This window comes from Acomys minous (genome assembly GCF_964271855.1).
Source record: "Acomys minous genome assembly, chromosome: 2".
NCBI classification, from domain to species: Eukaryota; Metazoa; Chordata; class Mammalia; order Rodentia; family Muridae; genus Acomys; species Acomys minous.
The window spans coordinates 102,479,845-102,496,276 of record NC_140484.1 but is presented as its reverse complement, the minus strand read 5'-3'; the positions used below and the strand labels follow the sequence as shown (position 1 = coordinate 102,496,276).

The 16,432-nt window shown below is 49.7% G+C and overlaps 1 protein-coding gene across 1 annotated transcript in view; it reads left to right on the top strand.

Moving 5' to 3' along the window:
* The window catches only part of ALDH1A3 (aldehyde dehydrogenase 1 family member A3), a 35,618-nt gene that overhangs the window by 1,008 nt on the left and 18,178 nt on the right, over positions 1-16,432 (top strand). Inside the window, exons 2-6 of the mRNA XM_084773347.1 lie at positions 4,447-4,551; positions 7,263-7,403; positions 13,369-13,498; positions 14,021-14,082; positions 14,974-15,102. Coding sequence (XP_084629473.1) covers positions 4,447-4,551; positions 7,263-7,403; positions 13,369-13,498; positions 14,021-14,082; positions 14,974-15,102 — 567 coding nt within the window. The remainder of the gene's footprint in view (positions 1-4,446; positions 4,552-7,262; positions 7,404-13,368; positions 13,499-14,020; positions 14,083-14,973; positions 15,103-16,432) is intronic.

Sequence of the window (16,432 nt, the reverse complement as noted above, 5' to 3'; positions counted from 1 at the left end):
GCCTGCAGAGGCCCCGATGTGCCCGAGCCACCGCCCACTTTCAACGCTGGTGCTTGCAGCTAGCTGTGACTGGGCCCCCCGCGGTGACTTCTTGGCTGTAAGGCTTCTAGGCTGAAGGACCTGGGCTGTGGGAAGGCTAGAGGTTTCTGAGGACTCCAAGATTAGTTTCAAGTATGAACTACATCGGGGAACGGCAATTGGAAGGAAGGTAGGTCTTCCCGGGCGGCAAGAGAAGGGTCTGGTACCTTCTGTGTGCTCAGCCTGAACCCAATTTACCAGCAGAACTGAGAGGGAAAGATGGAGATCACTGAAGAACACTCTGGGCCTAGGGAAGCTGAGCTGCCAGGTGAACAAGGCCCAGACACCGTGCCCTTTCCTGGGAGGCTGGAACAGGCAGAGTGGCTAGCTCACCTGCCCTGAGCTGCACCAACAATAGTGATGTCTGAGAACCGTGCAGGCTCCTGGAGGAAGAACAGCTAAGTCTAAGCTCTGAGGTGGTGCGCTGCTCCGTGCCTGCTGTTTGAATGGGCCTCATCTGAGGGACCCGGGCAGCTTTTGGCTTCAGGTCTGGAAATTTCAAGCCCTCTTATTTTTCACATCTTATCCATAGCTCCCAACTCCAGCTGACACGATGCTTAGAAACAGCTCCCATCAATTTTACTTTCAAAAGTGGCAATTATCCCTCTCGAATGATTTTAATCAAAAGGTGAAAGTGGCAGGCCGCTATGTGTGGCCTTCAGATTCCGATCTGTTGGCACTTAATCCCCAAAGTTGGCCATGCCGACATATAAATTGCATGACATTTACACGAACTGTTTTCCCAAGGAAGGCTGTGTAATCAAGAGAGGCACAGCCCTGGGAGGACTGAAATTTTTTTAAAAATGTAGTTTCCTTAATCGTATCAGCTTCAGAGGGAGAGTTCCAACATCAGGTCTGGGAACCGTGGGAATAATGGCTTCATTTTTCAAACCCACACTGTGATGATCGGCTCTCTCGTTCTGCTGGTGGCGGTTCTGTTTTGTTTTTACAGTTCTGTAAACTGCCACAGCCGCCAGAGAGGGAGCAGGATTGCCTCTTTGCTTAGAATCTTGTGGAGTCTTCCCACAATTGTCTGGCTACACGGGAGGACAAGTTTGCCTCTTTCTAGGCGATTCCCTGTAACACTTTAAAGATACCAATGCAGCCTCCCTGGGAAGTTATTAGAGAGATCGCTGTCCTGACAGAGGCCTCCTTGCCCGCCTTGTGGGTTGAAGGTTCGGGTGTGTCTGAGGGAGACTGAGGAAACATGGTGAGATGCAGGAGACTGAGAGCTGGAGGTCCTTGGCTTGTTCCAGGAGACACTTGATCCAACTGCTTGATGCCCCAGCGACACCTTCCACCCTTTGTTAGTTCTGTCTGTTCCCTCTTTGCTCCTTGTGCGCTTCTCCAGAGACTTCCCATAATGTTTAAAAGGCCAAGGTGAGCAGTGTACCGTCAGGGCATCCTGCGCTAAGGGAGGAAGCCAAGGATTCGGAACAGAATCCAGGCCCAGGACAGTCGGCCGTGAAGCGTGCAAGCCAGCAAGGCTGTGCGGTATTCCCGACTCACTGTTCCTCTCCAACATGGAGGACTGGTTTGAGGCCAGGCCATGGCAGCCGATTTACCAACTTCCTGAAGGATGACTTTACCAAAGCTCTTTCATTTGTTCTCAAATTTTTACAGTGGGCACAGGGTCATGTGGAAGGATTCTGATGAGGAGAGGGAGGGCCCTCTGGGGGAGGGGGGTTCCCATGCTCATCTTAGAGGACCGTCACGCCCTCTATTTTAGGGACCCACCTTTCTTTATAAAAAATCTCTTCCAGTAGCAGAGGCTCTTTTTCCAAGGTTTTTAACTCACCAAAATGCAAAATGTTACCATCTCTTTAATGAAAAGTAAAATTCCCCCAAATCTCCTGAAAACGTAGTCACTTTGAAATTAGCTGAGTCCAATGGAAGTAACTGGAACCAATGCCAGCAGGGTTGTCTTGTGTGACCACCACCTTTGCCTCTATCCTGTACCTTCCAGGTCCTTTAATAAGCTGTGAATTCTGTCTGCATCACACGGTATCTTTAACCTTGTATCTCAATAACGTCCTGTTCCTACTGGTCCACGACTCAATGGCGATGTTTTCTTTCTAGACCCGTCAGCTAGTGCGTTATGATTCACGAGAGTTCAGCCTGCAGCAGTGGTGGTGGGCCAGGCCCGTTTCCTCGGTTGTGTGTATGAGTTGCTTTAGCGGAAAGAAAGCCAGCCGTGGGGTAATGAAAACAACAGCTTTACTGTAGTGAGAAACACTACGGTGGAGAAATATGGTCTGCCAGGCTGAAGTTTTTATTGGAGGTTGCTGGATTGCAAGGTCTAGGAATCAATGTCATGAACAACTGATATATATATATATATATATATATATATATATATATATGTATATATATATATAATATTATTATTATAGTTTTTGAAGAGTGTGCCCAGCGATGAGGTGCATGTAGCAGACATCTGATCACTGCAATCTGCCTCCATCCCCTGCTATTTAGACTCCGTTTTGCCACCTTCTCATTTTCCCTCCCCCTTGGAATTGATACCAGGAAGGACCTAGAATCAGCAATTTCCACTGACAGTCTCTATCATCTAACCGACGAAATTTCATCTTCCTTCAAATGGGCCTGCTCCCGGCTCCACTCTCCTCTCTGCGATGACTTAACTCTTTCCCTGCTTATTAATTTCTCGCTGTTGCCGAGTAATTGCTTGCTGCGCAGCAAAAGTGAACTCTTGGATTTGGTTTCAGCTGGGAGAATAAACCTGTAATCGTAGCCAGGCCTCCTCCTCCTCCTCGCGTGCTTCCCTGGGGGCCTGGCCTCACATGGAAGGTGCTGAGCTTCCGAAGCTAGATGGCAACGTCCCACTGCAACTCCATGCGCAGCTCAAAACGCCGCTATATTAAGGGTCGCGGGTAGCCGCTGCTCGCCCGCTTAGACCAAGCCTGCTGTCCGTTTGATCCCGAGTTGGTTTCCTTCTGATACCCAAGCTTCAAAGCATGCGCAAGAGAGCCTGAAGATGCACACTGCTCTCTCTCTCTCTCTCTCTCTCTCTCTCTCTCTCTCTCTCTCTCTCTCTCTCTCTCTCTCTCTCTCTCTCTCATCTGCTGTCATCAGGGGAACCGTCGTGTGTTCCAAATGAATCGACTTCGGTCGGCAGTGACACAGTTACTATTACCATTTTACTAACTTGCATAAAGTTACGTGATGTGCGTTAGGCTGTAGCAGTCAGGCGCCTGACGGCCTTTTCTTCAGGGGGCTGCATGAAGGAGGCTCTGGAACCTACACAGCACCAGGTTGATGGGCCTTCTTCGCCATCAGAACTTGCTCTGTGTGTTAGCTGTCCTCTCTGTTTCTGGTTCTTTCCAAAAGCTACATTAAAAAAAAAAAGGCATTGATGTTTGGCCTACATGAATGTCTGTGTGAGGGAGGGTGTCGGACCCCGTAGAACTGGAATTACAGTTGTGAGCTGCCATGTGGGTGCTGGGAGTTGAACCCAGGTCCTGTGGAAGAACAGCCAGTGTTCATTATGCAGAGTCATCTCTCCAGCCCCCCAAAAGCCACATATTTTAATGCCACATTTTAAAGGCGATTAGAGATGAGAATATAGTGGAGATTAAACACAAAGGGTCTCAGTGCACCGATGTGGTAAATTCGTTTTTAAATATTGTATTTTCAGCTATGTTTTGGATAATTGAGGCTTTTATAAAACAATCTTTGTGTGTGTGTGTGTGTGTGAGTTACTTATTTCTAGATATAAATGATTGTTTACTATGTCATTTAAAGTAATTTAAAAAGTTTGTAACCCAGATACTTAGCTTTGTGTTCCAACGCTGGCTTTGTAAAAGGCCCCAGACAGTAAACAACCGTAGAGGAGGATGCAGAGCCAATGCCACCACATGGCCTAAGGAAGCTTCAGGATTTATGGGAAGCTCTCGAATAAACCTAGGTCCAAGGGGGTCTTACTTGGAAGGCGGAAGGAGTGTGCGTAGCTTACCGCCTTTTGGGACCTGGCCGACTGTACGCTGATTTATACACAAACCCGCCCCCAGCCTTTCCCTAAAGCCTACAAGTGTGCAGGCTTCAACGTGCACTCTTCGTAACCATTTAATTCAGTGGGTTCCTTGGCAAATCCATGCTAATGCCACAAAGCTAGCATTTAGAAAAAAAAAAAAAAGAAAAACAATTCTAGAGGACTTTAAACTCATTCTGCTCCCAATTGGTCCCTCTGTGTGCTTCTGTGCCCTGCTCCCCACTCCGGGTCTCATGTATAAAACATCCAGGGGAGGAGTCGGGAAGATGGTGGACAAGACGTTACCTAAGTTCCTCAGCATGTTGAAGCTGTATGATTTTGATTTAAACCTAATTTGTTACACTTCCTTTCCTGGTTAGATATTTATCAACAACGACTGGCACGAATCCAAGAGTGGAAAAAAGTTTGCCACGTACAACCCTTCGACTCTAGAGAAAATATGTGAGGTGGAAGAAGGCGATAAGGTGGGTTTCCCCCCCCCCCACCTTTGTAAGAATTCAATTAGGGAGAAATGAAGTTTGAGGAAGCTCTGCGGCTTGGCTGTGAGACGCGTGGGCCCACCTCCAGGTAGGGCCAGGGCAACCCCAGCAGCCAGTTGGTATGTGCAGCTCAGACACAGCCTAGCACGGGATCAGTTACAGATGGTCCTCTGCAAAGAGTCACCATCTTTGATGGATGTTTCTCCATCTCTGAGAATGACCTCAGCTGTCTTCATCACACAGCTAAAGGGAAGGGTTTTGGTTTGTTTTTTTTTTTTAATCAATTATTTCAACCTGTAAGCATTAAAGAGTCTTTCCAGAAGGCATTTCCTGCTGGTGTGTTTCACCAAAAGTAGCCTTCTGGCAGGAGACACTTTTTTAAAAAAAAATAAAAAAGGCTTCAAGGGTGGGGAGGATGTTCCCAAATGAGCCTGTGGGGGGGGGGGGGGGGCGGAGGTAGTCATATATCACGTGACTGCTCCATTTCTTTGGTAGTGGAAACTCACTCGATCCGTGTGAGGCTGTAGTCTGCACAGACCTTTTTGCCTAGAATAAGCTCTCCTTTATCACACAGCCTTGAAGGGACTTCGGCATGTGTCCCTTTTACCTGTCAAGGCCATCAAATGTAGTTTAAATAGAAAGGCCTCTGAAGAAAAGACACTAGGGCAGCAGCCTTGTGCAGAAAGGAGAAAAGCATGCCCCTCCGCTTAAACCGCCAGAGCACTGGGTGGATTGCCTGCCTGCCTGTCTTCCTCCCCACTTCCTCTTTTTCTCTCTTCCTTCCTTCCACTCTTCTTCCTTCTTTCACCTTCCTTTCTCGCTTCTGTTCCCATCCCTTCCCCTCACCACCACTCTTGCCTTCCTCCATTTCGCTTTCTTTCTTTTCTTCCTCCTCCTCCCCCCACCCCCCAACCTCGCACCCCATTCTGAGATTGCACCCTGCAGGCCAACCCCAGGACCCTTTGCATTCTGGGTAAGGACTCCAATGCTGAGCTATACCCTCAGCCCTTGGTTTCTTGAGAAAGGTCTCACTATTTAGAGCAGTCTAGCCTCAAACTCTTACTCTTCCTGCCTCTCCCCCGCCCCCAAGTGCTGAAGTTATAAGTGTGTATCACCATACCTGTTGAACAGATTCTTTTTTTTTTTTTTTTTTTTTTTTTGAGACAGAGTTTCTCTGTGTAATAGCCCTGGCTGTCCGAGGACTCACTCTGTAGACCAGGCTGGCCTCAAACTCACAGAGCTCTGCCTGCCTCTGCCTCCTGGGTGCTGGGATTAAAGATGTGCGCCACTACTGCCCTGCTAGGTGTTCTTAATATGTGCATTGGTGAGTCCAAGTGGGCGAAATAAGTGGTATGCTGGTGATGAAGACTTGGGTTTTCTTCTACAAATGACATCTTTTATTTGTGCATGATGCACAGTGGCTCGCCTGCATAAACTGCTTAGAAGACCAGCTTCCCATAGGTTCTTTATACTGAAAAGCAAAAGAAATGGGGAAGAGCTGGGAGGGCCTAAAGAGAGGGCGTGAGGCTGATATCCCAGGAGGAAAGTGGGAACCCTGTGAAGGGCTCCAGTTCTTCCTGTCATCTGAACGGACACTTTGCTATATACACCCAGAGACAGAGGCTGCCCCATCTCCCACAGCTGGAGCAGCCCTGGCCTCCGCCCAGGGTCCAGAACAAGAACCACAGTGGCCAGCATTTCTTTTTGCCAAAGCTTTCCCTCATCCTGAGAAGGCTTTGGAGATGGTCTTGGCAGAGGCCTCTCCTGGCTAGGGCTCAGCATCAGCTACCTGCCACATCCAACCCCAGGGACACAGGCTCTGTGTAGAGTGAGACAATACCTATCAGCAACCAGATCCTCAGAGCCCGTTCTCCTGAGATGAGGAGAGATGCCCATCCTGGGCATGCCTCTCAGCCTTCTTTTAAAGACTGAGAGCAGGGTGGCAAGGCTCAGTAACAGAAGGCTTGTCTAGCACAATCAAGGCTCTAGTTCAATTCTCAGTCTAAAAAAACAAAAAACCAAACACACACACACACACACACACACACACACACACACACTTGTGGTTGTTGCTCTCCCTAGCGTGCAAAATGGTGGTCTCTGTGTGTGTTGAAATGAAGTTGACATACGGAAAATCTTTTCAGATTTTTATTTGTGTGTGTGTGTGTGTGTGTGTGTGTGTGTGTGTGTGTGTCTGTGTGTCTGTGTGTGTCTGTGTGTGTCTGTGTGTGTGTCTGTGTCCTGTATGTGACTGCAGACACTCCTGTGTTCACCGGGAGGTCAAAGGGCAACTTTGGGGAGTCATCCCTCTCTTTCCATCCTGGACCCTGAGACTGACCTTGAATCATCAGGGTTTCCTAGCAAGCCCTTTGCTGGCTGAGCCATCATCTCCCTGGCCTGGAAAAAAACTTTTAGACTTGGGTCATCAAGAAAAATATTTGCGATCAACAACTCTATAAAACATTAATACTTGGCCATTACAGAAATAGTTTTTTTAAAAAATGACTTACCATGTAAAGAAAATAAAAAATCACTTGGTGGCTCCCAAGTCACTGAAGGCGTTTAAGAACTTGTTTCTTTGACACGCTGGGTTGCACCTCTTTTCTGGGCTCCACAGTATGACACTGCTCTTTTCTGTGCCCTCATACGACAGATGCATGGAAAGTGACCACTCTGTCTATTGTTTTGCCATGCAGCCGGACGTGGACAAGGCTGTGGAAGCCGCACAAGCTGCCTTCCAGCGGGGCTCCCCTTGGCGCCGGCTGGATGCCCTGAGCCGAGGCCAGTTGCTGCACCAGCTGGCTGATCTTATAGAAAGGGACCGTGCTATCCTGGCAGTAAGTACAGGCACTGGGCAGGTGGCAGGGTGGGGGTGGGGGTGGGGGAGGACTGTCCTCCCTATTCCCCTCATGGAGGGACCTGTCCCCATGGGGATGTGGCTGGAAACATCTGAGGTGCTTGTTTTGTGTGGCTATGGACCTCTTTGGTCTTTGGATGTGGGTAGTAGGTGTCTATGCCTCGGGACTTTATCCTTTTCATCTTGAAGTCAGGCTTTCCTCCGCCTGTAGCTCAGCTTCTTGGTCAAGCTGTATAAAGGAAGTTCAGCTGCCTCAGCGGTTTCCCAGAGTAGAGACATTCGCAGCAGGTGACCAGAGGTTGGGGTCACCCGACCTCACCTGGACATTGATGTAGTAACTGTTGGCTTCTTCACATTAGCTTCCTTGCAAATGTATATCTAACCTCATTATAGCTATGCCAGTCTCCCTTTATCTGAAGTTTCAGTAATCCGGAATCACCCTAGCCCTAAAAAAAAAAAAATCACATGAAAAATTCTAGAAATAACCAATTGGCCTTGCATCACAGTGAGCTGCTATACTTTTGTTAGTGACTGCTTCTCATCCCTTACGGTGACTTACAAGCTAAGCTTTATTGTGGAAACTCAGTAGAGGGGAAAAAAAAAGTATGTATGAAGGGGTTAGTCGCTACCTGCAGTTTTCAGGCATTATATAATATACATGAAACCACAGACCTAATGTTCTGGTTGTAGTTTTTTTTTTAAGTTACTAAAAACACACGATACCGTTTATAGAAAATCAAAGTCTTTGCATTATTGGAATGCATTCCTGTATCACCCCAGAACAGGACAGTGGTGAGCACAACCAGAATGTTGGTAGGAACAAGATTTGATTATAGGAAGGTGCACAGCATAAAAGCTCTGGGTTCAGAGCCCAGCATTGCCTCTTACTGATTACATGCTAGTTTCTTACCTGGCCGAGATTTATTTCTTCAAGCGAAATGTCACAGATAACGATATCCGGGTGTTGTGACCAAGAGCCATTTAAAATCTTCAACAGGGTCCCCAGCATACAGTAAGCACCAGTGAGGTGCTTGTTTTTATCAAAAACCACCTGCCCGGGGGGCTGTATAGAAAGACTTCAGGGCTGGGGAGTCATTAATAAGCTGAAAGCCTATTTATTAGCAAGATGCAGCCCTCCTTTGGTCCTGAGGTAGATGAGCAGAAGACATCTCTGGGCCCACAGAAGTCTTTTGTTTTAAAATATTTTTTTAGTCATTATTATTTGTGGGGGATGGGTGGGTGCATGTGTGTGGGTGTGCACTTGCCACAGTGTACGTAGGTGTGAAGGTCAAAGGGCATCTCTCAGAAGTTGGTTCGCTTCTATTGTCATATAGATCCCAAGGGTCCAGCTCAGGTCCTCAGGCTTAAGGGCAAGCACCTGTACTGAGAGCTATGTCTCTGGTCCCACAGAGTCTCGAAATCATGACAGCCTTTGCTTTAGCTGCTGTAAGGTTCAATTTGTTGGTTTAAAAAAAATTTTTTTTTGTTTCAAACCTTGAGGCCCAGTTTGTACGATGGGACATCTCCGTTTTAGTCTTCGGTTTTTTATTTTTATTTTTTTGGTAATGTTTTTGTTTTTCTGATGTTGAAAACCAGGAGAGTAGCCATCCTTTTAAAGAACAGTATCGGCCACAGCACTGCCTTGCTTTTGTCCTGAGTATATTCCTTGGGGCTAGGGGAGCTCTGAGAGAGAGAGAGAGAGAGAGAGAGAGAGAGAGAGAGAGAGAGAGAGAGAGAGGTCTGCAGATAGCAAGAGCTCTGTTTCCTTCGGGAACAAATCTGAGTGAGTGTAGCTTCCTCCCTCCCAGAGTAAAAGCTCCAGAGAGCCTCTGGTTCCTTCCTGCACTGAAAACCAGCCGCACTGTTCAAGCTGCCAAACTGGCTTTTTCAAAAACATTTCTGTCCTTCCCTCCTCCCACCCCCCCCCCATGAGCTCATCAGTCTGCAATGTCCCTGAGTACTAATAGCAGGCTCAAGAGGATGTGCCCTGGGCAACCCTCCCCGCCCTGTCCTCAAGTGTCAGTGCCATCTGTGGCAGCCGCAAGGCCACCTTCCTCTCCTGCCCCATCGCCCTGGTCCTACAGCCTGTTGGGAGTAGACAGAAGCAGGTGGAGGAAATGGGGACACCACTCGGCGTGTTAGTCCTGCCACTACAACCTGGTTGCTCGAAAGAAATAAGATCCAGCTCTTGGCCCCAACATTAAAGGGACGTGAGAATGACTGGGAAATGTGGCTTTGAAACCTCTGACCACATCATAGGCGGGTGCCCCTCGCTGCTCTCCACCTTCATACGGTTTCCTGCCTTTTTGAGTAGTGAAGTGCTTTATTCTGCCGCATTCTCTCACCAAGCTCGATGGTTTGATGGAGCTGGGTGTTTATTCTGTGTTCAAAGTTTGGAACCAGATGTCACAGGGGGTGGGGGTGGGGGGGAGGACAGGGAGCTTGGTGGCTTGTGACTTTCTAGCTTTGTTGAGAAACCCTGGGCCCAAGCTCTGGCCCTCTGGGTGCTCATTCAGGTAGGTGCCACACAGGGCTCCTCCTTGACAGGAGATTAAACCTTTTGACTTAGGTGTCATTTCTGGACTTGCATTGGCAGTCTGAGCACAGTGGCATTCAGGGCAACCGTACCAGCACTCGGTTGTCCTGTAGCATTAGAACGTTGAGACACATTAAATTTGTGAGAAGGTGTGTATTTCTCTTAATAGGCTAAAGAAAGTAAGCCTGGGGTTGGCTGAGGTACATAGCCGTGGGCTCCAGGCTAGAGATAACACTTGATTTCCCAAGTTCAGTCCTCTAACCAAACTCCAATCTCCTCTTCCCCCTCCTCCTCCTCCTCTACTTCCTCCTCCTCCCCCTCCTCTTCCTCTTCCTCCATCTCCTCCTCCTTTTTTTTACCAACTCCTCCTCCACCCTCGCCATCTCTTTCTTCTCTCCATCTTTTTTTCTTTTTTCCTTTGTGCATGTATACATGTCTTAGTCAGGGGTTCAGTTGCTGTAATAAAACACCATGGTCAAAAGCAACCTGAGGAGGAAAGGGTTTGTCTCAGCTTACAACTGTCAGGTCACACTCTGTCACCCGGGGGAATCAGGACAGGCACTGGAGGCAGGAACTGAAGCAGGGGCCAGCGAGGGGTGCTACTCACTGGCTTGCTCCTCACAGCCTGCTCAATCTCTTTTCTTATACCATTCAAGACTACCTGTCCAGGGTTGGCATGGCCCATGGTGAGCTGTGGGCCCCGCCCTCATCACTCATTCATTTTTTTAAAAAAATGCCCCCACAGACTTGTGTACAGACCAATCTGGTGAGGGCACTTTCTCACTTGAGGTTCTTTCTTCGCAACTGATTCTAGCTCATGTCAGGCTGACAAGCCATGTTAGTGCAGATGTGCATGCACACGTTTCATGTGTGTGAGGAGGCCAGAAGTCACCATCGTGTGTTGTTTCCACAGGAGCCACCCACTTTGGTGTGTGTTTTTCTGAAACAGAATTTCTGATTGGCTTGGAGCTCACTAATTAGACAAGGGTTATTGACCAGTCAGCCCCAGGGATCTGTTTCTCCCCCCCTCCACCCCCTTTTTTATGCAGGAGTTATAAGACTGTGCCTTCAAACCTGGCTTTTCTCAAACGTGCGTTCTGGGGATTGAACTCAGCTCCTCACACTTGCACACTTACCCATTGAGCTATCTCCTTAGCCACCTTTCCCTTCTGAAGAATGTTCTGCTTAAATTTACTGTGAACTGGATTTTGTTTGTACAGGTTCTTTACAGCCAAAGCAGAAAATTCGAGTTATTTCGCTACTAAGCAATCTTGCTTGCCTAAACTAACAATTTAAACATCTGTAGGCAATGCTTATTGGATGCCCTCCACGGACCTGATTTGTAGACTCTGCACTTGTAGTACATGTTATCTCATTTCAAAGTCAGGATGCTGAGGCCCAGAAAAAGTAAGGTCCTTGTACAAGTCCACCAAGCCAGGGTAGAAATCCAGAATGGGAGGCAGAGGGTTGCCATGTCCCAAATTTGCCCACAGTGCTCCATCAGAATCTTCTCCCTTGCCTTATCACAACAAAACCAAGAACAGACCAACCCTTAGCTTCGTGCACAGATGTGGCCACGAATTTGGGAGCTGCCCAGAGCTGGGCATCCTTGCAAGTGCCAGGCTTCTCCTCAGAAAACGAAAGCGCCGACTTGGATGCCAATTCGCAGGGGCCCAGGGTACAGGAGGTGGGTGTCACGTTAGCCTCCAAGTTGTTGATGCTGAGGGTAGGACTCAGGCACTCAGACCTAGCCAAGTTCTGTCATCTTCAGCAAGGCTGAGTCCTTCCTCCTCAGGGACACAGTGAGGATCACCAAGAACCTGCCCAGTGCATAAGAGAAAGCTGGACTGTCCACCAGTTCACACCTGGACAATTGTGTGCCACTGCAGGGCGCCACGGATTTGAGGGTTATGTCCCCCAATTTCCTTAACTCTCACACCAGCCCCAAGAGGGTGAAACTGTTAATATTTTCATCTTACAGCAGAGGAAACTGAGGTGAAAGACATTTGGGGACGCTCAGGCAGTGTCAATCAGAAGCAACTGTTCCTGTGGCTAGGGAGATGGCTTAGTCAACAGAGTGTTAGCTGCACCCACATGAGGATGCGTTCAGGGCCTCAGCATCACAGAGGCACGGCAGGAGAGGAGGGTCCTGGAGCTCAGTGGACCGACCAGTCATTCCAGCTAAATCAGTGAACTCCAGGCCCCCAGAGTAAGGTGTGGAACAATTGAGAGAAGTTTCTACATGCATACACACCCACATGCTCATGTGTCCACAACACACATGAACATGTACACACGTGCATACCACACACGCAGAAAGTGGTTTTTCTTTCAATTGTCTCTGAAGCAAAGCTCAGACAGAAGATCCCTGAACATTTCAAGTCTTTCAAATGTCCGAGGGATGGTGGCCTATCTCAGGTGATAAGTGAGAGATAGCTGCAAAGTTAGTGGTGGCTGGTTGTTCAGCCTCAGGGAATCCCTGTGCCAGAGACATCTAGCACACAATAAGATGTAGGCAAGTGCTTTGGGTCGGAATGAGGAGGCAGCACTTCCTCTCTCTCTGGCATCATCTAGCCCCATGGAAGCTTCCTCAGGAATCCACCCCCAGGCAACGTGTAGGGGTGGCTACTTTTCTGTGAAGCCAGATAAGGGGAGGTCTCAGCCGAGTTCTCCCCCGGGGGCTCCTTGTGTGAGGGACAAAAGAAGTTTCTTTCACCCGGGCTAGAAATAGAAAAGAATACCAACATTGAGCAGCAGCAGCACCCCAGCCTGGGTGACTGCCTAGTCCAGCTCGCTTGCCCTCCCTACTCTGTTTCCGCATCCGGCCGGCCAGCGGCGGCGGCCTTCTTGGAAAGCATTACATCTTTGTGCTGGTGGCCTGACCCTCCTGTGCACCATCATTCTTTCCACTGCCGCACTGACCAGCTCGGCTGAGAAGGGAAATCCAACGTCTGCCCTTTCTATTTTGTTAAAATGAAAAGGAGCCACCCTCCTGTTAGAGCCAACCTTCTGGAAGCTCCCTGAGTGGGGGCGGGGGTGGGGGGCTGGAGGGTGCATGAATTCCTGGGTCTGGATGGAATCACGAAGACCGCCGTGCTCTGGGTGGAAGGGCAAATGCCAGGGTGGATGGCGCCCAGCACGCCTTTAAATGCACATCCATGGAGACGGTGCCCATGCTTCAGCTCCTGGCAATCAAGCGGGGGTTGGGTGAGGGGGTGGACGGTCCTTGGCAGTAGCGGGGCAGGTCCATTTCACTGTAGAGACAGGCTTCCTGAAGTGCTGTGTAAGGGCTGAGGGCTAGAGAGCTATGCGCCAGGCATGCGTTTTCTCCCGCATCCCTCTCCTTACCAAGTAACTGGATGAGGAAAGGAAGCCGCATCTACTAAAGGTGCCCATCTCACCCTTGCAGACCCTGGAGACCATGGACACCGGCAAGCCATTCCTTCATGCCTTCTTCATCGACCTGGAGGGCTGCATCAAGACCTTCAGATATTTCGCCGGGTGGGCAGACAAAATCCAGGGCAGGACCATCCCCACCGGTGAGCCTGCATTGACTGGAGCCTCGCTTGGGTCTATGGGGCGGGGGGGGGGGGGGGGGGAGGCTGTCTGTCGTCTCCTCCCTCCATGCCCTTTGCCCTGCAGTGCAGTCTCCCCTCCACAAGCCCCCTCCCCATGTGGCATCATGTTAGTTCTTGTAGGGAATTCAACTTGTGTCTTGAAGTTGAGCTCACATCACTTCTTTGAGAAGGGACCTGGCACCTTTGCAGACTTTTCCATTTCTTTCTTTTAGTTTTGCCATGTAAAAATTTTTTTTGTTTTGTTTATTTGTACTGTTGTTGTTGTTGTTGTTGTTGTTGTTGTTGTTTTGAGACAGGGTCTTTCTAGTAGCTCCAGCTGCCTTGGAACTCACTCTGTAGATCAGGTTAGCCTTGAACTCCCAGAGATCCACCTGCTTTTGCCTCCCAAGGTTCTGGGACTAAAAGGTGTAAACCGACAAGCCTGGGTCAATGTGAAATTCTTAACCATGATTGTGTTCTGCCCCTGTGTCACCTCTCTTCCAGATGACAATGTTATGTGCTTTACCAGGCATGAGCCCATTGGCGTGTGTGGGGCCATTACACCAGTGAGTATGGAAGCTTTCCCTCACAGACTCTGTTTCTGCCCACTGTACCCATCGCTGGCTGAGTACAAGCTGGGGGCACGGGACATGGAGTCTCTTAACTGGGGAATAGGAAAGTTTGGTCAACATACAAGAGGGCTTTGCAAACAGTGGGGACCTGCCTGGCAAAGGCGTGGGTTGGTCGCCTCCTCGGGAGGGAGCAGAGGAAGGCTGACTAGTAGAAGTTAAGGCTGAGATGAGCACACCTGGCAAATAACAGGGCCCACTCCTGCAGCCTGGGACACCAAGGGGCTGAGATCTGTGCATGTTGGGGAACTCAATACTGCCTCTCTGTTTGGGGAGCCCTGAGCCACTTCCACGGCAGCTGAGTGAATGAGGACTGAAGAGACAAGGAAAGGGGTCACCCCGTTGGCAAGCATTTTGGAGGGAATAGGAAGACACACAGGGTAGCCCCGCTGTGAGTCAGCATCTTCTAGGGTGCTCCCCTCCCCCCTGAGCAAGCACCAGGCTCCTGCAGTCTTGCAGACTCCAATATTATCCTTCAAAGCCCAAACCAGACCGTACAAAGGAAGCATCCTGCACAGGGGTGTCTGGGCTCTGGGATGGGGCACAGTGGACCTGACCTGCACAGAGATGTCTGGGCTTTGTGATGGGGGCACAGTGGACCTGACCTGCACAGAGGTGGCTGGGCTCTGGGAAGGGGGCTCAGTAGACCTGACCTGCACAGAGGTGTCTGGGCTCTGGGATGGGGCACAGTGGACCTGACCTGCACAGAGATGTCTGGGCTTTGTGATGGGGGCACAGTGGACCTGACCTGCACAGAAGTGGCTGGGCTCTGGGAAGGGGGCTCAGTAGACCTGAACCTCAGAACCCCCTTCTTGTCCTCTGACACAGTGGAACTTCCCCCTGCTCATGCTGGCCTGGAAACTGGCTCCTGCCCTGTGCTGTGGGAACACCGTGGTCCTGAAGCCAGCTGAACAGACACCCCTCACGGCCCTGTACCTCGGCTCTCTCATCAAAGAGGTAAGAAGTCTAAAAAGAAGATATTGTGTATTCTGGATAGAGCCACATGCCCCAGAGCTAGGCACCATCAAGCGCTGTAACAGCGGCCCTCAGCTCGCCACGCAGAGGGTGACTGTACACGTGGTAGCCGATCTGGAGCTGCTATTCCTCCCCACGGTCCTAATAAGAACCTGCCTCTCTCATTAAGGCACGAACCGGTGCTTAGCACTTGGTGTTTCATCTAGAGCATTGCAGGAGGGGGCAAAAAAAAAGAGGTCCCCAAACTCCAGGGGTCCTGGGCTCAGTGGCCATGGGGAGTGAAATGGTCCTTCTTCCTCTGGGAAGGGTGGCCTTGCCAGCTAGTTAGGTACTCAGTTGCAGCTGTGTGTCAACCCCCAGGAGCCTCCACACTGTCTTCCCCACCCCAAGGGAGCCACAACTCAGGGAAGCTGTGGCCTAGAGGGACACCTGCCAGACACACCTGGCAACATACCTCAGCCATTCCATCATCAGCATGTATGTAGCAAAGATTGAAAGAACAGGAAGAAAGATGAGCTGGAAGCAAGGTGACCATTTCACTCCCAGCTGGGAGGAGCAGGCTGGACTGCTTGAGGGAGGCTGGGGCCGCTGTAACCAGCCAGGTCTTGCCTTCCCCTCCCTGGCCACACATGCGTGTCATGTAAAAGAGACGCTAGGATTCTAAAATCACAGCTGCGACAGAATGATGTCTAAGAAACTACAGAGTCAAACATTGCGAAGGTGACATTTTTAAACACAGAGTCACAGAGAAGACCAAGCCATGCTGGCAATGCCCACCTTCTCCCTCGCTGGGTTGGTGACGGTCATACTAATGTGGAGGTCTCCCGGTGGGCCTTGCATGAGGAGGGGAGGAGTCAGCAGTCTTTTGCCTCAGCAAGTGCCAATCTTGGCCGAACCCAGTGGGGCCAGAAAGGGAAAGGATTTCTTATTTTGCCTGATAAACATGGGAAAGAGTAAGATCTAACATTTGCATGGCATGTGCATAGGTGCCCGGGGAGGGGGCGGCCAAGGTACCTCTCCTTCCTTCAAAACACACGTGCGCGCGCGCGCACGCGCGCACACACACACACACACACACACACACACACACACACACACACGTGCTCTCATATCCATATGTTTACATGCACACGCACACACAGGCTCACATATGAACTCTCAACGCACATACAAGTGCACTTATGCTCACACATTCATACAAACACACTCTTACAAATAAAAGTGCTTTCACACGTCCATTCTTTCTTACTCCCCCCCCCACATATACACAGCCACACTCTCACATATGTACATTCATGTTCACATGTATACA